Source organism: Centruroides vittatus, unplaced genomic scaffold (assembly GCF_030686945.1).
Source record: "Centruroides vittatus isolate TY-2023 unplaced genomic scaffold, ASM3068694v2 scaffold_1015, whole genome shotgun sequence".
NCBI lineage: Eukaryota > Metazoa > Arthropoda > Arachnida > Scorpiones > Buthidae > Centruroides > Centruroides vittatus.
Genome location: NW_027122666.1, coordinates 2,017,453 through 2,041,485, shown reverse-complemented (window position 1 = coordinate 2,041,485; position 24,033 = coordinate 2,017,453). Strand labels below are relative to the sequence as shown.

The window sequence follows — 24,033 nt, the reverse complement described above, 5'->3', positions numbered from 1 at the left end:
CAACCAACACAGTTAAAACCATAACTTTAATAAAATAGTTTAACATTGATAACTAAGTTGTATTTATATCTTCCATCTCATGTGCAGTTATTATTTGCATATCTTGTATGTTTATTGATAATTTTTAAGAAATTTTTTTACCTAAACCAAATTAAGTTATATAGAAACTATATATATTTAATTTATTATAACATAGTAAATTTCATTTGATAAACAGATTTTTTCTGTCATCATAATATTTCAAACTAATTCACAGTTCAACTTATTTTGAACAGATCTTAAAGAAGCATTAAAAAACATTTGGCAATTCAAAATTTATTGTAATTACATCATATACAGTAGACCCACTATAACACGGTAGATATGTTCCATGTTATATGAATCCGTGTTGTGCAAGTCACTTAAATACATGAGCCAATCACAGCCCAACACGTGTGCAGTTTAGGAGCTATGGCTGTTTGAAAGGTTTTCTTCCATAAAATTAACCGATTCTAGACTAATTTGAGTCAACATTTACAAAACATGTATACTTTTTTGGGAATAATTCATGTAAACTATGCTATAAACAAAAAATTATAGGATTACTTACCAAGTGTGCACCATTCGATGATGCCATTGCTTAAGCTTGTTTTTGTCGCGAAGTGGCTCATCAAACGACAGGTGCGTGTTTCCTGATAAGTTATTTTTCTGCGAAAAATTCGCTGAACTTTGGAGACATCATTAATATAAATATAATTTTTATGGCCGTTAAATAATAAATGGTTTTTAGTAAATCCGCTGCTCGTTTAAACTCAATGGTTTGTGCAATGTCCACTATTGGTCCAGATTTGACTAATCCTGTTGCGACACGAGTTGGTGATGATGTTTTACCGTGTTATATGAGTCTCTTTTAGTGTGTTATATGAACACAATCGCAATTTTTTCGCCGTGTTATACGAATCCGTGTTATATGAACCCGTGTTATAGGGAGGTCTACTGTAATTCAAAAATTAATTCCCTATTGATCTTGGTTTTTGATTTACACAGTAATCCAAGAAAATTTCTTTTCTTCAGTCTAGAAACTTCTTGAAAAAAGTCCATCTGATAACTAAATTTATTATACAATGTTAAAAATCTAGGACTTTTTTAAAAATACAAATATCATTAATATTTACAGTAACTGTCTCTGATTTTGAACAAATTAAAAATAAAGTTTAAAAAAGTTTTTGTAATTAATTTGGGATTCAAAAACTGATTCAAATTTTAATAATTGAATTGGTATTGAAATTTTAACTAAATATGAAAAGCGTTTCAATTTTAAATATATATGAAATAGACATTAAATACAAATTTAATTAATTAATAAATATAAATTCATTAAATTGTATTTAATGATAATATAATTATAATTTAATGATTGTTTCATAATTTAAAAGAAATTTTAATTGTTTAGATTTAGTTCATTAATTTTCTAATAATTCATTAAAGAAACATTGCTGATTTTGTAAATTTTGTTAATTAATTAAATTAGTTTTATTTGCATTGAAAACTCACCTGAATACTGAAAGATATTCATCTTTCATTAATCGTGGCCTTAAATCTTTTACTTCAGCTACGTTACCCTATGAAATATCATTAATTAGAAATTTCAGCCTAATACAATGTTCTTAAAAAATATATAGTAAATGTATCTTACTAATAATCCCATCATATTTCTTAATAATTCTGGTTTATCAGAAAAACTCTGTAATAAAGGATTAAGTATATTAAGAATCCAAACATAATCCCAAAATTATGTTTATTCAAAACTTTAAATTTACCTGTAAACAACCTAAGAAAAGATCCATTCCTCTTCCATCTAAAAATCTTTGACAATTAATAGGTGTTTCATCTAAAAAGTACAATTATTATAATGAATTATAAATATTTCATTATGTAACTCAATTTGAATATTTATGTATTAACCTCTTAAAAATCTTCATTAAATTTATATATAAAATGTACTATGGTTAAGTATCTGACAATTCACATCAAAAATTTAATAATATGAATAAAATGTTGAAAAATAATAATTTGTATATAGGTGCCCATCCCCCATGCTGATATGACTTAGTTAAACTGTTAGAGAAAGAAGAAGCAACAACATAGCACAAGCGATGTGTCTACTTCAAGACGATTAATATCCATTTAATAATTAGTACCAAGATGATTTGTTTAGTGTTCTTCGTTTTGTAATGTTTTCTGTATTGTATTAAAATATATGTTATTATATGTCTTAAGAAGCTCTTTGATTTTAGAGACGAGACATAGTCTCATCAATAATGATATCTGAATAGAACAATACATAATCAAATAAACCATTATATATATATATATATAAACATAAAATTTTAATAACCTGTAACATTCCACATTGTACTCCAAGCTGTTTCCATTACTTCATCACAGTTGTGACGATTCAATCTATTTTCAATTAAGCGGAGCATTATCTAAAAATAAATTTTATTGTTTAATCTTTAATAAAACCAGAAAAAAAAATTATATATACAAATATCCTTACTGTTATAGCACCTCTATCACCTACTAATTGTTTTTGTATACCATCTACTTGACATGCTACACTATTAAGTAGATAGATTCCAATTCTTTGAACAAAATCATCTTGATCTTCTTGGGAGACTATATGGAGTAAAATATCTACTAATCTTTCGTAGTCAAATAACTGAAAAAGTCAATATAAAATAACTATAAACTTTCTTTTCCTAACTATAAACTGTAAATTTCTATAATTAAAAAAAATAACAATAAATTTTATTATTCTAAATAAAAGCCACTTTTCTCAGATAATATATTAGAAAAGTAATACAATTACAGTAGAGCGTCGTTTATCCAAATCAATTGGTGACTGGGGTTGTTCGGGTAACTTATTTTTCAGATATATATTTTTTCGTAAATAATTGGTTAAGTTAATATATTTTTTCGTTGAACATCAACTTATCCCACGTTGAAATTTTTCTCCATTGCGTGTCGCTTCACATTGAATTTTCGTCGATTTTAAGCCTAACAAAAATTCTTGGAACAACAATCGTGGCTATTGTATCATTAAAAATTATTTCTTTATTTTGTACAAACAAAATAAATATATTGAAAAATATAAAAACAAAAAACATTATACTTTAGAAGTTAATCTAGTATCAAAAATGTTCAATTCAACATGACACAGTCCGACTGGAAAGCTTTCGGTTAACCGACGTTTCAGTTGATCGGCTTTCGGATAAATGACGCTCTAATGTAATTGTCTAATTTATTTCATTTTAAAAAATTAAATATTTTAGTTAGAAAATTAGCTTTCTCCTAATTAAAGTTTTAAATTTCCAAGGTAAGATTGAAAAGATAAAGGAATTTCCGTTTAAAATTTATATGCAAGATTCAAATTCTCCACTTTTTTTATATACCTGCTTAAGTTTTTTAGGACAATCAGTAAAAGTTAAATCTACATATACCAGAAGGGTTTACAACTGAGTAATATATACACATTTAATACAATTAATGCTACATATTTTAAATAATTTCAATGAATTATATTTTTGTTATTTAATTGAATCTGTATTTTAAATGGATTAGTGTGTTTAAGATAATTTTATATCATATATTCAAATAATTGATTGTAATAATAAGGAATCTTCTATTTTTCCTAATATAATGTAACATCATGTTTAAAGAGTCAAGCATAACTTTTAAATGATAGATATATTTTTATGAAAGTAATCTATTTTTATGAAAGTAATCTATTTTTATAAATGCTCAACTGCTTACAGAATATTCAGGTATCCCTCATATAACATGGCATTCCTACAATATGGTTTTGCTCTAACAGAGTTTGAGAATTAGAGCGATCCTCATAGAAAACATCATAATTTTTAAGTACAAACACCGTAATTTGATATTTCTTTATTCAAGCAAGATACATATTGCCCATGGACTTCAGAATACTGAAATTTTCAATGTTGTTTCGTGCCATTCACTTGGTTTTTTTTTAATGAGAACTGATTGTCCTAGCTTCCTATAAACCATGTGTTGCTGCATTAGTGATAGTGCTCTAAATGAACCCAAAAGACTGTTACCATGTTTCGTTTTTATAGATTAAATTAAAAGTTAGTACATAAAAAGATTAAATTTTTAAAGGTCTTAAGAGATCGTAGGCAAATGCAAGCAAATGAAAACATCAGACTTTATGAAAAAGTAGAGAAAAATCAAGATGTTGCCAATACTTCAGGTTAAGGTAAACAGGAAAGCTCAGATGATGATGATATTCTAAAATGTCCTTGTTTAATGGTGTTCAGCAGTGAAGATAAAATTAATCGTAATTTCGTTCGTCCGATGGCTATTTTATGTTTAATAATTTGAAGACAGTTCGCTCAAACAGAGATCACCATTTTTAATTCCGTGTTTAAGACAATACACTTTCGGCGACCGACCTTTCCTTAGAGGCTACTAGCCGCCGTAATCGCTAAAAAAGTCTTTTTTAAAACACAAATTTTCCAATTAAAAATATAAATTTTTAAAAATAGGAATTGGTGACATACGAACATCTTGTTTAATCCATCTAACCTTCTTGGGAAGTTTTCGGCTTTATATCCACTAAGTAGTAAGCGCTGGAAAATGTAGATGCTGGAAAGCCTCCCTCTGGTGACGATATTTTACATTTTCCTTCGTAATTTCGTTCGTCCGATGGCTATTTTATGTTTAATAATTTGAAGACAGCGAAACATGAGATACTACTTATGGCTTGAAAATGGTAAGACAATACATCGGCGACCAGATGGGAGGCTTTAGCACTAATAGCGCTTACTACTTAGTGGATATAAAGCCGAAAACTTCCCAAGAAGGTTAGATGGATTAAACAAGATGTTCGTATGTCACCAAATCCTATTTTTAAAAATTTATATTTTTAATTGGAAAATTTGTGTTTTAAAAAAGACTTTTTTAGCGATTACGGCGGCTAGTAGCCTCTAAGGAAAGGTCGGTCGCCGAAAGTGTATTGTCTTAAACACGGAATTAAAAATGGTGATCTCTGTTTGAGCGAACTGTCTTCAAATTATTAAACATAAAAATAGCCATCGGACGAACGAAATTACGAAGGAAAATGTAAAATATCGTCACCAGAGGGAGGCTTTCCAGCATCTACATTTTCCAGCGCTTACTACTTAGTGGATATAAAGCCGAAAACTTCCCAAGAAGGTTAGATGGATTAAACAAGATGTTCGTATGTCACCAAATCCTATTTTTAAAAATTTATATTTTTAATTGGAAAATTTGTGTTTTAAAAAAGACTTTTTTAGCGATTACGGCGGCTAGTAGCCTCTAAGGAAAGGTCGGTCGCCGAAAGTGTATTGTCTTAAACACGGAATTAAAAATGGTGATCTCTGTTTGAGCGAACTGTCTTCAAATTATTAAAGATAAAATTAATGTTAACATGCAATATTTTTGATTGCAACTGTTAGTTAATTATTGATTGCTTTAATAAACATATTTCTTAGTTATGGAAAAGAATAGTTTATTTTTCCTAACTTTTGAAAACTAACTTTTAAGTTTTGTACCAGTCCTTTGTTTCATATAGCATAGATTTGCATAACACTACACTTTTTTGGAATATAACTACCAAATATCTGTATATGTTATCAACTGTTGGCATCATTATAGCTATCTGGTAATAATTCTCTATAACTGATGATTTCCTGCCAATGAATGATAAATACTGTACTTTATAAATTTACAAATAACTATGTTAAATATGAGTTTCTAGTGTTAATAATTATATGTTTCCAACAATAAAATATTTTAAGCAGTTTTAAAATTCCTGTCCAAATTTTATTCCAATTATAAAATCATTTTTTGAGGTTTTGTTATAATTTCACTAATTTTCAATTACATAAGAAAAATTTAAGAAAGCTCTAGCTTTTATCTAGAAACACAAAATCAAATATAGCTAATTAAATAATAGTTAAATAATAAATATATAATCATGATTTGAGCGTTACCTGTAAATTACTTACCACATCTTGGGGAATTTTAAAATGAATGAGAGTCAAACAACCATTTCGAAGCATCTAATCAGAAAAATAAACAAGCATTTGTGATTTATAATTTGAAAAAGTATTCTCTATTTATATGCACTTATAATAATAACAAGAAAAAGTGATAGAATAAATAAAGTTGGTGAGAAAATTATTAACTGTTGTGACAAATGGATTTCTGTATTTAATATATCATAATACAGTAGCCTCTTGTTATATTGCTCATTTGGATATATAACACCTTGTTTGGTCTTCCAAATATAAAAGCACTTAGCCAATAATTTTTTAAAAAATTGGTTGCCATTGAATTTCTATTGGTAAAGAAATATTACCGCATTCCAATCACTGATCTTGAATCTACAATTGTATGAAATACAACCCTCTAAAAAGCAACTTGGCATGAAGATAGAAAATAGATACACTGTTATATTGCACCATGTGATATATCAATCATTTAGTTTGTCTCTCAACATGAATGATACAATAAAGAGCTACTATGTATTACTTAAAGGTTAAAAATTAACGATTAAAATTTTCAATTATAAGAATATGGAATAATTGGATTCAACAACAATTTAAGAACAATCTCTTTAAATTATAAATGTTTTCTGTCTAAATACAATATATATACTTTAGTTTTATTGTTAAAAAAACATTGTTTATATTGAAAACTACATATTAATACTTATTAAAATAAATTTTAGTTCTAAATTTTCCTTTAAGATGACTCTTTACACAAATGAAATAATTTAGTACACTAATAGTGTGTTAAATATTTCTGTCAACAATATATATAGATATTATTCTCAGTTCCATAAATATAAACACATTTTTCATAAAAGTGGAGGCACATCATTTTTACCTTCACTGAAAACTGATTTAAAACTATTCTGTTTCTTTATTCTCAATATATGACCAGTCAAAACATCTTAATTTTCTAGGAATTATCACATCCACAGATGACATGATTACTAGCCAATCAACAACTTTATTTTACCCAGATACATTTTAGAAATTACAGTGTCTCCCTTCTCAGTGAGTTCTGAGAATTAATCACACTTCATTATGCTTCAGAATGACATTTCAATTCACTTCAAATCTTTAAATTTTGCCAGTAAAATATAATTGAACCTTTACACAGAATGAACAGTTTATTAATATCTATATTTTTTCTCATTCATTTTTGTTTAATTTTCTCTTTATATAAACAAAATCAAAAAACCTACTGTTGTGTCATCACGGTGAGCACACATGGCATCCAACAGTGCTTTGATTATTCTTCTATTAAATGAAAAAAATAGTAAATTTAGTTGTGTTCTAAGTTAAAATTTAAATGCTTTATTTAAAATAATAATAATAAATTTTAAACCTTTAACATGCATAAAATATCAAGTGAATTGCATACTAACCTCTTAATTTTAATATTAAAATTGTTTTTTTCTTCTCCCTTAACTATATAAAATAGAGATGCACTACAAATAAAATGCAACTAATTAAAATGAGTGCAGAATAAAAAATTTTTAAAAATAAAAATTACAATCAAATATTACTGAAATATATCTTAATGCTACACCTTAAAAAATGATTTTGTAAATAATCTTTATTTTTTATTAAAATTTTAACCATTACAAAGTAAATGGATAAAAAATGATAAGAAAATTATAATAACTTTGTTTTTGTATTAATTTCTAGTGAAGATAGTTACAACACAGTAAATATATAGGGTGGTCCAACTATTATGAAGACTAAACTGCAATTAAATAACTAAATTTTTATCATGTTTCCACTACTTTTTGTATAGAAAAATTACATGAATTATACTTCCAAATACAGTTAACTAACCTTTGAGCTACTAATATTGTTAATGAAATTAACTCTACAAATTTGCTAATAAGATGAAAAAATAAAATAGCAGTTATTCTGCTTTATAATAATACTATTTTACACTTTCCAAAATATCTTGATAAATTCAAACTCCTTTAACAGTGTGTAAGATTGGAGAAACACTAATGCCTGAAGACAGCCTATGTAACATTCTAATGTCCTGAATGTCATGTATTTGGGATAGAACTGGATAGAAGATTTTTAAATTAGTTATTAATTTTTGTTCTTGTGAAGATGGATTAAAATAAATCTGAAAACTTTTAAGAAAATAACTATAACTTTTTTATTAAAGTATGTACATTTTGTGAATTAATATTAAAGAGTAGTTTACAGAACAACAAAGTATTAAAATATTATCAATTTTGCTGAATGTTTTTAATTTCATAAAACATTAATATTGTATTCAAATCATTTCTCAGCTCTATGACTAGATGGCCGAGGGAGATCAGGCATTGAATTTGGATAGGTTAAAAAAACTCCAGGAATTTTGTCACAGATGGTCTGTCCAACTATGTCAGGCCTCATTCCTCATCATTTGGAAGCCCCATTGAGAGCCTGGTCAAACCCATAATGGGCTTAGGTGTGTGCACATATTGCAACAACAGATTTTGCTTCATTTTTTACTCTCACTTCCTTCTGCATACAATTTGTCATCACCACTGCCTGCTCCTCCCTATATGTGCAATCATATATACAATAAATATCAATTATCAACAGAATATTCCAAAATAAATAAATTATTTTGTATGCACAAACACTTGGATGACCTACCCTCCTCATGTCAGAATTCCTCAACACCTTTCTGACACCCTCTCCCATTTTGATGTCGTTCTAATAAATGCCCGCTGCCTTACTAGAAAAAGGCCCCCTCAGTGCCCACAAAATGGAGAGTTAAAAAAAATATATTGTATTCATATTAATCATATATTTTAAAATCTTTTATTCTTTGGAATAAATAATAAACTAAATTTACTTTCTTATTTCTTCTTTTTGATAGAGTAAATGAAAATATCAAAACTTTCAGTAACTACAGAACTATTGAAAATTTTCTAATTAGATTAAGGCTCAAAATTCTTATATCACTGATCCAGTATAATTCTTGTTATGAAAATAACATAAATTAACCTATCAACTAACTTAAAATTAATTGCTAAACCTCAAATGGTTCAGCAATTAATTTTTAGTTCAGTTAAATCAGTTAAAATATCTTTAATGTTATTTTAAAAAATAATTTTCTGTTAATACTGTCATTAGATTATTATAATATATGAATAAAATGTTAGTTACTGTTTTTAAGTTTTAAAATAAATATTCCTATATGTTATCAAATCATGTGAAAAAGATAACTATTCATATGTAGATATAACTGTAGACAAAAGAGTTTTGTTTATAAGTTATCTGAATGTCATGTTATACTAACTTTTTTAATTCATAGATATAGAAATTGTTAATTATTAAAAATATATAAGAGAATATTTAATATAATGTAATATGTGTTGTTAGATTTATGATAAAAAATACTAAATTATATGTTTCATCATTTATATGTATGTTTTATACATTATATATATATATATATTTCATTCAATTGTAATACATCTTATCAGTTATTTTTTTATTAGGAATTTCTTTCAAAATAATTGATTCAAAATGAAACTGTACAGAATTAAGTACTGTTTCTATAACAAAATTCAAGTAATACTTTTATTTTCTCTCACACATTAAAAATAATGTTACTAATAAAAATTTCATACATTATTTGTTAATTTCTTTAACAAATGATAAAAATTTTCTGCTCTACATAAAGTCTATATGATTTATTATCTTTTAAAACGTTAAAATTTCTTAAAAAAAAATTACTAGATAAAAATAATCTTTTTATCTTGATAATAACTTATAATATATTCTAGATCATAAAAATATTTTACTCATAATTTTATAATAAAATAATTGAAGCTCTTATAATGTTTAATATTAGAAATTACAAAAAAAAATATTTATGCAAATTTTTATAATTATATATCAAAAAACAAAAGTCACAAAATACACATTGATATAATCTGATTGCTTATTCATTTCTGTAATCATCCGTTATCAATTATTTTGTTTTGTATTTCAATATAATCTTAATACTATACTATATTAAAAGCATCACATTTTATTTGTCAACTTAATATTTATTGAGATGCAATTTGAAAAAATTGTAGATCTATAAATTCCCCACTGTCATCCATCTGTTGTCTGCCCTTCCATAATCTTGAGAATTGAGTTAGATAGATGAAAGCCAAGACCACATATGGAAAGATTAGGGGCTGGAGGTCCCAATTAACTATATATGAACTTCCAATGCAAACCAGAAGTCACATCATTTTAATTCAAAAATTTCTGCTGAAAGGATTTGGATATATGACTGGCATGATTATTTCTAATAGGAAAATTCTGATGTACAGGGGCAAGACTACTAATTTGAGGTAGAAAGCATATATTTTAGATGAAATAAATTAAAAATACATGATTAAAATTGCAGCCCAGCATTGTGATGATGTCACAATAAATAATTGTTGCATAATTGATATGATCTATGCAATTATGCAATATACAACAAAACATCAAGAATATAAATTTAAATATTTTTCATGGTTCAAATAATGATATGATAGCAATTCAATTAGTTTCATTTACTCTAATTTTGTTTGGATTAGTAACTAATCCAAACAAAATAGAAAATATTTATTGATTTAAATGAAACAAAAGCAGTCAGTGTTAAATCTGTTTATTTAATTAAGAAATCTTTGATTAATATGTACTTAATGAAAAATACTATAAAACAATCAACAATATGTTCCAATCCAGATTAAAAAGTAAAATTAATGCTGGGTTAGTGCAGTGAGTTTTTTTTCGACACTAGTGCAGTGGGGTTTTTGACCACCAAACTTTTATTTTTGTCAATGAAGCATGTAAGTAAAAATGCATAAAGTTTTAGTCATTTATTTGGTAGAGGCATGTCTCATTATACATATGATTATATTCAAGTATGATTACATATTACATTAGTTCATAAATCCATAAAAATACAAAACAACATTTATCAAAACTCATTACATTAAACCAATAGTAAAAATCTAAATTGTTTTTTTCAAACATAATTGTCACTCTGATTCATTGTACTTTAGCACTCAATGCAACTGACAAGCAACTTGCTATGTTTGGTATTTTCTCAGTGTGTTTTTCGAAGTCATCCATGTTGAATTTGTAAGGGAATAGAACTAATTAAAATAAACTTATAATAAAAAACGGGAATAAAAATAATTGATCTATATTATAAATAATAAATGTACTCAAATTATAGTTATTTTAAAAATGAAAAAAACTAAATAAATATTTATAAAATAAAAAAAAAAAAAAAAAACATGACTGGTACTGTGGGGTGTTTGGACACCCCACTGTAAACTGTCGTCGTTCTCTTACTGAAGTTTCTGAATCACTGTACAAATTTTTGAACATGTTCTATACATAAAATCATGAAGCTACTGAAGAGGAAACGGATATTAGTTGCAAAATCTATGAATAGTGCCAAGTTTTAAAGCGTCTAGGGTGGAGAAAAACCCCACTGCACTAACCCAGGGTTAAGCAAACATCAGATAGTATCGCTATAAAATTTGACAGAAACACCAAGAATTAATTTTCTCCAAATAATCAAAGTGGTTTTGAAGAAACTTTATCCTTTCACATTATGTTATTTACAAAGAAACTTAATATAATTTAACTAAAAAACTTCTTTACATTTTATTTATTTCCCTTTTTTTTACTGTTGTACAGTTCAGCTAATAACATAACAAAGCAATTTTTCTGGTTATAAAATCTTGTAGGCTTCCCTATGAAGCTTTACTGCAACAGCTTAACATAACTTATAAATAACTTCTATTAAGCTAATTATTGTTATCCAGCTTTTATCAATAATTACAAAAATAAATTTCACTTAAAAATGAAATGAAATGATGATTATTATTACCAGCACAATTGTTTTTCATATTTATATGAGATTTTTACTTTATTTAGGAGAATATTTATAATTGACAGTAATAAAAAAAAAATTTGCATTATACACCATTAAAAAGTATACATATTTATGGAATAAAAGTTTTATTTTTGACAATTTGTTTTTTTTAAACAAATTGTCAAAAATTTATTATTATGCTAAACAGAGTGTAATAATAAATTTTAATATAAATAATATTTACTATAAATTTTAAAAATAAATATTTAATATTTTTCTTATGAAATTTCTTACACAATTCATAACTTTATATAACTAACTAAAAACCACTAAAACAAAAATAGGAATCTCTCAAATTTTGAATTAAAATTTTCATATTTAATATATTTTTTAAAGTTTACAATTAAATTTAATATATTAAAGTTTATTTTATTTAGAAATACTTTCTTCTAAATCATTATTATGTTTTAAAATCAATATTTACTTACAGAATTTGTTTTAATTTTCAGAAACTTTAAGAAAATATTGAAATCACTGGGTATATCACCAAATTTGTTTTCAATAAATTGCACAAGCCTAATTTTTTGAATAAAAGTGTGCAGATTACAAATGTAAATACAGTATCAATTGCTTTCTAATATTTGTTTTAATATTTCCTAAAACATATTGACAAAATTGATCTATCTATGTGATATTTGTACAGATTTTGATGACAGCCTTTGATGCCATTTGCAATAATTTGGAAATTTTATTAAATTCATTTTTATTCAATTATTTAAATCAATTCAGCATATAAACAAGAGATCTTTCTTCTGTATAAAACCATAACAAATCATTTAGAAATACTAATTATAACTAATGAATTACAAAGAAATTAATGATGAAATATCATCATTAATTTCAAGGAAATTAATGATACTGAGTCTAAATTTATGTAAATAGTAATATTATAAATAACGTTTCTACTTATTAAATTTATTTTATATAAAATTGATATAAAATAAAAAATATTTTAAAAATTACCTTCCAGCAATCTGTATATGCTTTTCAGTCAAATGCTGCTTCATAGCAACCATAACAACATCTAATGCGAGACGAGAATTGTTACAAGAATCATAACGAAAGACATGAAATAAATCATTTAAAACTTTCTGTAGAATTTCTGGCCGATCATAATATACTTGAGCAGCTGTTAAAATCTGTTCTTCATTGGCATCACCAGCAATCTAAAAACCAATGTAAATTTGTAATTTTATAAGTGAAATAAAAACACATTAAAAATATATTGAAAATTTAAAAAGACACCTTTAATCGGAATAAAATTTTCATTACACATATTTTTTAGACAATTATATATACCAGTATATAATTATACAGTTTTTATTGAATTACCTTTATCTGTTTAAATATAACTTCATTAATGTTTTAATAATAATTTTTTAATAATTTACAAATAGTAACAGTTCAGTAAATGTGCATTGTAACAATTTTCTCAAAATATAATTTCCAATACTAATGAAACATCTTTTTTAATCATTCACAACAGGAAAGTGTATCGTGATAAGTGATAGAAAAAGTGTTTCAGTAATATTGGAAATTATACTTCACAGAAACAATAATTATAAAGAGTTATTTATTTTATTAATTTTTTATATTTATTGCATAAATTGACTTGTAATTTGTTTTATAATATGAATATATTTTTGTAGTAATGTTTGGTTTCTATTTTTGAATGGCTAAAATACACAAATGATAATAACAATAAATAAAAAACACTGGGAATACAGTAAACTCCTGTATAATGTGCTCCTCTGTAATGCAAATTTGTATAATGCAATGAAAAAATTGAATAGTACTCATACAAAATTCTAATTTTGTCATCCAGGGGTATGTTTTCTTCTTCAACTTCTAGGCCTAAGTTTATCTTGCATAAAATCATCTGATAATGCATGTCTTGATAATGCAATTTCCTATAATACAGAATGTATTCCCATGTTGTACAGGACTCTGCTGTATATTTGTAATGCTTTACAAAATAAAATTCTATTTTAAATTGCAATAATATAATGTTATATAACATTTTATTCATAACTAACAGCTTAATCTATGTCAAAACAGCACTCACAGTATGGATAAAATGGCAGATCTCTGAAATTGATAAAAACAGAAACTGAGGTAAAGTTTCATAAAATGATTCATCTAATATATGATGTTACTTGTTTTTTGAAACTTTAAGCTGTAAATAATGTTATATTCTCAAAAAGAATAAACTGCAGTGTAGAAAATATACACAGATGAATGAAAATGTATTACAATAAATATTATAGATTGTATAGATTCAGCTTTCGTGTATTTTGATATCATGTTTGAGATATTAATGAAAGAGAATACCTTCTCTTCCAGCACTAACTATAATGTAGAAACATTAAAATTCAGTTTTCCGAAAGCTGTAACAGCTACAGTTTTGTCAATGATCTATAATCTTAAAAACTGAAATTTTGCTTCCAAGAAAGTGAGTTGTACTGAACATGAACATATTACATCCAATATAATAAAGTAATACATACTTATTTAAATATAAATTATTCAGTCTGGTTAATGAAGTACTCTATTAAAAATTTAATATTTCCTAAATTACTAACAATACAAATTAATATTCTATTGTCGGTTTTAGTATTTTTTCAGATTTAATATTGTTTAATTAATGTTATATTAATCACAGATATATGTAATAATTCGAAAATAATGTGTATATATAGGCCTATATATAATGCATGTAACATAATTTGAATGCTTAGCAATGAGTTAAATTCAAAACGAATACAATAGAAGTTTAAATTATTTATTTATTTATTTAAATATATAATTAGGCAATGCTCCAAATCATATAAGGCTTCCCAAATAAAGAATTGTAACAAAAATACAAATATAACACAAAAAGTATGCCAAAGATAAAAAATTAAAAAGATATGTTCATTTGTATGTATTTATGTTACTGTGAAAAACTGAAATCTGGCAAATGTTGAGATTCACCGATGAATGTCAGCATTCACACAGTTGTTTCGTGTAGGTATGACATATTGCTAAATATCATTATTTCTCACTTACACCGACAAATGTGAATGCTGAATAAAAATATTGTTCCTAGCATTTAGTTGTGGAACACTTCTTTTTGCAATTACAGCATGTATAGCCTTGCCTTCCATTTCTCGAATTAGTTGCAGCTGCTTCTCTCGGGACATTTTTTACCTAACTTAACCTAAACATAAGCTAAACCTAACTTAACATAACATTAATAATATAACCAAATATTTGATCTATCACCGACGGTCTTTCATATGTGTCGACATTCACCGCAGAATCTCAACATTCTCTAATTTTGGTCTTTCACAGTGACGTTTATATAGTAAGAAAATTATTTTAAATATTTATATTAATTTACTAATACAGCAGGGTGCAAAAGCAGGTATACAGTTGAGAATCTGAGAAATACAAATGCTTGGTGTTCATTATTATTATTTTTATTACCTTTAATTAGTTTGTATTCCTTATTTGTGATTTAATTTGTACATAATGTTTTTTCTTCCTATTTTCTCCCTGTATGTTTTTACCAATAATAACAACTATATACCTACTTTTGCACCCCCCTTATTATATTCCTGATTAAGAATCAGCAGATACTTGTTCCTTTTGAGTAGACTGAATGTTATAATAAGTTTATAAAAATATATTAATCATATTACATACTCTTTTGGAAGGAATATGATGCCGATAACAAGCTTCATGAGCTGTATTAAATAAACCAAGAAATTCTAATGGACAATTGACTCTACTCTTTAGACCAGGAATGTCTGTTAAAGGTACTTCTACAGGATCTTCTGTTGCTGGACTTTAAAAAATAAACAAATAACAATTAGTAATGTAATTCAAAGTCTTAACATTATATTATGAAATTCATTAAAATAATTCATATTAGATTAAGATTTATTCATTGAAAGTTGTATTTAAACAAAACATACAATTATTACTATAATTGCATAATTCTGATAGAAACATTTTCAAAGTTTTTGACATGATTTCTGAATAGCTAGACATAAAAGATTATTCTTCAAATTTTCATGATAAAAAGTTAGTTTTTAATAATTCTAAACAGAATTAATTCTTCAGTTTCTTATAACATATGTAAAATTATTCATTTCAAATTTATTTTCATTCAATTTTATTTTTATTTAAATGTAAATTTTAATCATAACTTAATAAAATACTGATAAATATATTCTTGGGCAAAAAAAAAAAAAAATCAAATCAAAATCAAAAATATAGTTTGAGGTTAAAATACAGCCTCAATACTTAATAATTTATTTAAAAATAAATCAAATAAATTAAAAACATTTATATTGATTTAGATTGTTACTTAGACTATTAATATTAATCAAAGCCTTCTTTTTGAAATTCATTATCATCTCAAGATCTATAAAAATTGTTTCAACAGAGACTAAAATTACTAAAGCTAATAAGATAATAAAGATAATTTCAAATATAAACAATTTTTCTTCTTAAGTAAAACTGAATTATACCATTATTATTCAAAATACTGTAGATAAAAATTTAATTTTAATAGTAAAATTTTTCTCTCTCTCTCTCTGTTTTTAATTAAAATTTATGTATGTCAGCCTCAGAACCTATTGTTTGATCCTGACTAAAGATGTAAGAATCTGTTAGGATCTTAAAATCATGCTAAAATTTTCAGGTTTCTACTTTAAATGATTTTTTAATATATTCAATAAGCATACACAAATGAGCAAAAACCATAAATACAAGTGAAAATCTTTCCTCTTAAATTATTTTAAAAAATGTGTATGTATGCATCTATATTATACACATACACACAGACACATGGTGTGATTAAAAAGAAATCAGACTAATCCCAGTATTTAACAATAATGCAAAGTACAGTCTTTTTGCCACCAAGGAACAATATCCTAAACAATTTCATTAATGAAAGTTTAGACCATACAAAAATAAATTTTGAGTCTTTTTGCCTATTAACACGTTGACTGCCATCTACGAGATGACTCGTAGTTACCGTTTCTGCCTAGGACGCCACCTACGAGTTATATCGTAGTTTGTTTCCTTGCCATATTTGTGCAGCTACGATGTAATTCGTAGTATATCAGTGTAAATATGAATAGATAGCTTCAGGGGCAAGAACAAAAAATCAAGTTTGGCTTACATGAACAGAACATTTATTAATAAATGAACAGAAAATATAATCATAAAAAGTTTATTCAAAATCGAAAGCAAAACAATATTTTTATTGTTCGTGATAATTTATAAAACAGAAATATAAATTTAAACGAACAGAAAATATTATAAAATGTTTATTCAAAATCAAAAGCAAAACGATATTTTTATTGTTTGTGATAATTTTTAAAACAATCTTCTACGCAAAGGGCTGGCTTCTCAAGACAGATTGGACAGAAATAACGCGTTTCTCGGCGTTTTTTAGCTTTGGTACAAATTCGACATGGCTTTGTCAGATGTTGTTTTTTCTGAGTAGATGGGATACTCTGTAAATAGTGGAGCTTCTGCAATTTAATTTTTTTTGAAACTGGTTGAATCTCTTCTCCAATCAACGCTTCGACGAATGCTTCTCTAAACTTTATAAGTTTTATTTTAGAAGAAGTTGCTTTTTGAAAGAGTTTGTGCGCATTATGTATATATATTTCTATAATATGTAATGCAACCTTTTTGGGCCATCCAATAGTCTTTCTTAGAGCTGTGTAGTACGATAGCATTTGATCTGATCGTCAATGCCAGACATTCCATGATTATAATCTCGAATTATATTCGGTTTCATCGAACATTTTCCATTGCGATTGAACACCTCTACCATTTCAACAACGTGCATGTTTGAAATGGTAAGGACTTCTCGTTTGTCTTTCCATTTACATACAGTAACAGGACCATTTCGCTGCCAAATAAACTCCCCCATCCTCACCAAAAATTTTGTCAGATTCTGAATCACTTAGATTAGTGTAGTAATCAAGTTGTTTTTTAGTTAGTGGTCTTTTCTTATCCATTTTGGGATATTTATAATTTGATTATAAAAATAAATAAAAAATAACACTCTCAAAAAAGACGTAAATGTGATGTGCTTGCCTCTATATCCGATTTATTACTAATGAATTTAGACGCACATCTCCGATTGGCTGTAGCGAAGTGACAGGACGAATCGTGTCTGTGCACGAATTAACTCGTAGTTTGGCTTTAGCGAAGAGCTTTCTGTTACATAAGCCAACTACGAGATAATTCGTAATACTTTTATTTTAAGAAAAACACATTCTATATGCTATTTGATTATTACTATATACTCTGATTAGAGTTTTTAATAATATAATATAATTAAATTAAGTTGGCGTTTTACAACAGAATCCTAAAAAGTCACGTGGCAGTCAACGTGTTAATATCCTTTTATTCCAAACCAGAAACCACAAAAATCAGCTGGTGATGTGAAGCAACACTTCCACAAACAACCTATGACCACAATTGAAGAACATCACAAAATTAAGAATGGGCAAAAAGACTCAAAATTTATTTTTGTATGGTCTAAACTTTTATTAATGAAATTAGTCAAAATAATCCTATGGGCTTCTATGTACAATATCTTAGACAATTTGAGCAGCAGCCTGCAACATGGTATTGAGATTTTCAAACTGAAACAGTTGCTATACATGATTTTGTAATATGTTAGTATCATGCTGCAAATATTAATTTTGCATTAAACCTGAGAAATCAGCAACAAAGATCCTTGAAATGCTTCAGAAATTCTTGGAAGCCATGGGCAAGACCCAATCTCTGACACCCAAATAGGCAAGGCCAGTCAGGAGCATGATACAGTTTTTTCAACTATAAAGAAATTGCATAATGCAAACTTGTTCCTCCTGGTCATAGCAAATTCAGATTTTTACTGTGATGTTTTTAGACAATTGCATAACTGTCTTGATCACAAAAGACCAGAACTGTGGCAGAACCAAATCTAATTCTTTCATCATTACAATGCTCCAGCACACAAGCATTTTTCATGAGAAACAACACAACAATCTCCCCAGTCCATACTTGATGGGTTTAGCTCCTTATGATTCTTTCTGTTCTCCAGAATGAAAGTGAAGCTCAAGGCATAGCATTTCAATATGGTTTAGATCTAATCCAAATTTCAACAGGTGCTTTGGAATGTTTGAAGCAATGGCTTCAAAAGAGCATTTGAAGCTTGGCAGAAGCAGATCACTGTATAAATACAGGTAGGAACTACTTTGAAGGGGATAAAGGCCATTAAAGGGAATTTAAATTAGTTAAGTATTAAAATCACTATAGAGAAAATCAGGTTTCTTTTTGATTGTCTCACATATATACATTAAAAAGCTGAAAAACTGTATCTTAGATAGTAAGAAATACAAAAATATTACAATTAAAATTATTTTAATTTATTTGAATCTGGAATTTACAAGTAATAGCATTAAATAAAATAATATAAGAAATACCTAGATTCTTTCTGTGGACTTTCTCTTTCTTGAACACCACTTCCAGCAAGATTTGTGCCAGAAATATCTAAAGATGTTAAATGTGGTAAACTCTCCACAATTTGCCTTAATGTTTGATTAGGATATTTATAATGTCCACGTTTTTCATTACATTGTGATACATCTAAATGTCTAAAAAGATGATAAAATATTTTTATGACAAGATTTATAAGGTTTTATAATTTAAAGTAAATTTGTTAAAAAAAATAAAAATTTTCCAGAATAAAAATATGCAAATTTTGATTAATATTCAAATTTTCAACAGACTCCAAACAAATATAAAATGTTTCACATATGTTTCTAATGATGATGAAGACTTTACCTTAAGCAAAAGGACAAAAACCAGAAAATCCAGCAAAAAATAAAAAAATTTATTTATCTAAATTAAAGTTTATTTTTTGCTGGATTTTCTGGTTTTTATTTATATATACAGTAAGACCTCACTTAACACTGCTTCAATTAACACTGATTCAATATAATGCAGTCTGTACAAAGCCTAAAAAACAGCTCAAAATTATGCTGATTAAAATTATTGCAATATTTTGTTGATTTGTTTATAATACGATTATTCACAAACATGAACTAATCAACAAAAGGTGGCAATTCGTCATAGCCTAAATCTATGTTTGATGCAATTTTGGAAAAAATATAACGTACGTCATGGATGCCATCGGAAATATCGACTTCTCTTGGCAAGAATTAACTGATAAATGTATGAATGGAGTGTGGAAGAAGTTATGGCCAGAAGCATCCAAGAATTCTCAACGCAAAGAGCCTATCGCTGTATTGTCAGGTTGGCAATTTGGTCAACCTAATCAATACAGCAGGACTAGATGTAGACAAGCAGGATATTGAAAAATTACTGCAGGTTTCTGGTGAGAGTCTTACCAACGACGATCTTCAAAAACTGGCAGAACAAGGAATTCCTGTAGAACTGGAAAATAGTGATTCTGAAAACAAAAATTTCTCTACTAATTTCCTTAGTAAAAGTTTGGTATCGATAGCCAAGATCATTGATCAAATTGTAGTGAATGATCCAGATTTTGAAAGGAATGCAAAAGCAAAATGAGGCATTTTGGATGTGATCTTCTGACATTTGCTTAAGGAAAGAAAAAAAAAGCAACAAATGAAACTTCACGACTTTATCACAAAAAACAAGAATTTCAGAAGAGCCAGGACATGAATCACAAAAAATAAACTTACATTTCTGTGTGCATATGTTTATGTGTTATTTAACATATATTATTATGCAAATTAATATAAAAATAACTTAAAATTAAAGTAAAATCTGTTTATTTTTGGTCGTGTGTTCCCTTTCCCTATTTACTCTATGTTAAAATGACCTTGTTTAACGCTGTTTCGTTTAGCGCTTTGTTGCCTAGAAACACATCCCCCACGTTAAGTGGGGTCTTACTGTACTATTTCATCCAGCTATCAGGAAACATTGATTATATCTTAAATACTTTCAGACTTTATAAATTTATTCTGAAATAATGATTTTTTTATCTTCAGAAGAATTTATTATATAACATAAAGGAAGATTAACAATAATCCTTTACTCCTTTTTTTTAGATTTTTAATACAAAATGTATTATATTAAACATACATAGAACTAATTACACAGAACTTTAACTTTACTACATATATGTAGATTAATAGTTTCATGTTTGTGACAACCCTTTTATTGTAATAATATTCTACATATGTGTAATAAATTATATTAAATATATATAAAGATATAATCAAATAAGCCCAATCCATATAACTATTCTATTTTTACACTAACATCTTATAGTTGGCATGATAATGTAAACAAAAATACTAGAATGTTTTATAAACAAACTCTATTTCAGTGTTAACTCTATAAATAATTAACAAGTAACATAATATATTATACTGTGGTACATGTTACAGTTTAATTAACTAATAACTAACAGTATTTTAATTTTTAGTTGTAATATCATTATTATACTAATTGAAGATATAAAGAAATTAGATTTATATACGTTGTATAAAGAAATTTTCCTAAAAATAAGTTTCATCACACAATCATGTACACCAAGCCTTCTGCAGCAAAAAATTGGTTATTAAACTAAAAAAAACTAATGTTTTTGGTAATATTTAATGACCTTCATCAGGTTGAAAATGTTCTATTTTTAGAACATAATTAATAATATAAAAAGTTTTTTATATTATTAATTGTTATAAAATGGCAAAAAGCTTAATTTTGAGGATATGTTTAATGTATAATTTTGAGAAATGAGTTTTATAAACAATTGTAAATTCTAATAATGAGTATATTTGTCATTAAGTGTGACACTACTTAAGATATGACTCAACACCCCTTTATTTCCCCACCCCCTTGACCTTTAATTGCAAAAATTTAATAGCATCAATCCACCTAATACACAAACCTCCTTGCAAAATTTCAGAATTTTTCAATAAAAAGCAGAGGAGTTATTAAGCTTTAAAGAAGGTAAACAAAATTGTGTCCCACACATACACTAACATCCACACATACAGAAAAAATACCCTAATTTTTTCGTGCATTTCATGATGTTTTAAGGTCCCAAGTCGAAAAATATAAAAATCTTCAGGAGGGATCATTTTTGATTGATCGCCATACTTTCCCTCTGTTATATATACCAGAGCCAGGAAAATAAAATGCTCTAGAAACTTTTATTTTAACATCTCTAATGCATTTACCATTGTTTTATGTTTATTTCACTACTTCTCCAATATATGGCATTATGTTACAGAAATTACTTTGCCATATTTGGCAGAAAAATTTAATTTCATTTCAGAATCTGAAAGTTTCTATGTAAATTGTTTTTGATAGTTTTTCTTTAAAACAAATAAATAAAATTATTTTATTTGTAAATATTAATAATAATTATTAAATAAATAATTAAAATATTAATAAAATAATATAAATAAAATTATTTTTATTTAAAAAAAAAAACATATATAGGAGCTAATTGTTTCATATTTTTCATAAAGATTAATTATTGTATATATCAAACATCAACGACAAAAGAATTGACACTTTTTAAATAGTCAACCTGAGAAAAATTAGACCAAGAAGTCTAATTATTATATTTTAAAACTGACAATTTCTTAAAATGATATTTTAAGAATTTTTAGATTATTATAATGAATGAAAATATCTGAATTCTTTAAAAAATTATTTTTATTTTTATTTGATAATTACAGTGCTTTTTAATGTTGTCTGCTCTTACTTTTATACATCTAAATTGCAAATTTAAAAGTGTAAGGTCTATATATTTTCCATCATTGTTAAAAACTAGTGATGTAACACATAGTATATTCAGCCTCAGCCGAATACCGAATATTCGGCTAGGAGCGTGGCCGAATACCGAATATTCGGCTAGGAGCATTGCCGAATGGCCGAATATTCGGCCAAACTATTCGGCTTGATTAACGCATGTACGAAAATTGGCACGCAAACCACATTATGGCAAAGATCGCACACCGTGCTCTCTATTGGCCCGCTGTCACTACGATTTTTTCTTCCATTAGGTCTAAATTATTTAAATTAATTAATTAAATTATAATTATTAAAATTAATATCAGATGGAGCCTAACGTCTACTTCTAGTGCCAAATTGGTTTATAATTTATGTAATAGCTGTAAATAGCCCGCTATGATTCGGCAGTTGTTGGTATTTAGATGTAAGTTATAACTTATAAGTTATTTTATTTGCAATCGATCATTTTAACTCTTTAATTAAACACTAAAATTATGTTTTTACTACGTATTTGTAGACTGAATAATACCCTAAGGATATACTTTAGTGGTGACACAATATGGTCTAGTTTCTCCCAGTTGTGGAACAGTTCAAATATATCGTATAAATATTAAAATATACGCGAATACGAATATAACATAATTAACTAAACAATAACATTAATGCGCGATACATTCTAACCTACACGTCATCAATGCCATAAGATATCGAGCTAGATAAAGGTTATATTATTATTTAATTACGAAATAATTTAATACTAGAGTTAGATGCTATTTCTTATTAACTTTAATAATTATAGTTTAATGTTCAGCATTAATAAAAGTTACAAAAATGATTAATTTACTGTGTTTTTGTTATTTCTTACTCCTGTTTTTAGGTATTCGGTATTCGGCCGAATAGTGATTAAATATTCAGTATTCGGCCGAATAGGCCGAATACCGGGTAGTAACCGAATATTCGTTACATCACTATTAAAAACTCTTTAGTAACATCTCATTAATAAATAAAATATTCAAACAGTCTTAAGTCTTTTAGTCTTAAGTCCTTTAAGTCTTTTAGGCATTTTTTATTTATATATTTTTACAGTTCTGTGACCCATCAGCAAAACTTCTACAAATATATTAAAACAATAAAGTTATATCTTTAACTTCCTTTCAATTATTTTAAATAAACATTAATTTATTTACCAAACTTTCATCAATTCTTAAATTTCTTTTTAAATACTTTACCATTTACAAGAAAAAAAAC

The 24,033-nt window shown here is 26.5% G+C and overlaps 1 protein-coding gene across 4 annotated transcripts in view; it reads right to left on the bottom strand.

Annotated features, from left to right (window-relative positions):
* LOC136986343 (protein zer-1 homolog) overlaps nt 1–24,033 on the bottom strand; it is a 62,148-nt gene that overhangs the window by 5,882 nt on the left and 32,233 nt on the right. For 2 of the 4 annotated variants that reach the window (XM_067283846.1, XM_067283847.1), the window contains exons 3-13: nt 19,479–19,649; nt 15,685–15,826; nt 12,961–13,163; nt 7,466–7,528; nt 7,283–7,337; nt 6,021–6,089; nt 2,540–2,701; nt 2,378–2,468; nt 1,800–1,870; nt 1,676–1,723; nt 1,534–1,601 (exon numbers count right to left, since the gene is read on the bottom strand). In XM_067283846.1, the coding sequence (XP_067139947.1) occupies nt 1,534–1,601; nt 1,676–1,723; nt 1,800–1,870; nt 2,378–2,468; nt 2,540–2,701; nt 6,021–6,089; nt 7,283–7,337; nt 7,466–7,528; nt 12,961–13,163; nt 15,685–15,826; nt 19,479–19,649 (1,143 nt within the window). The remainder of the gene's footprint in view (nt 1–1,533; nt 1,602–1,675; nt 1,724–1,799; nt 1,871–2,377; nt 2,469–2,539; nt 2,702–6,020; nt 6,090–7,282; nt 7,338–7,465; nt 7,529–12,960; nt 13,164–15,684; nt 15,827–19,478; nt 19,650–24,033) is intronic. The other 2 variants (XM_067283848.1, XM_067283850.1) reach the window with 2 other exon arrangements.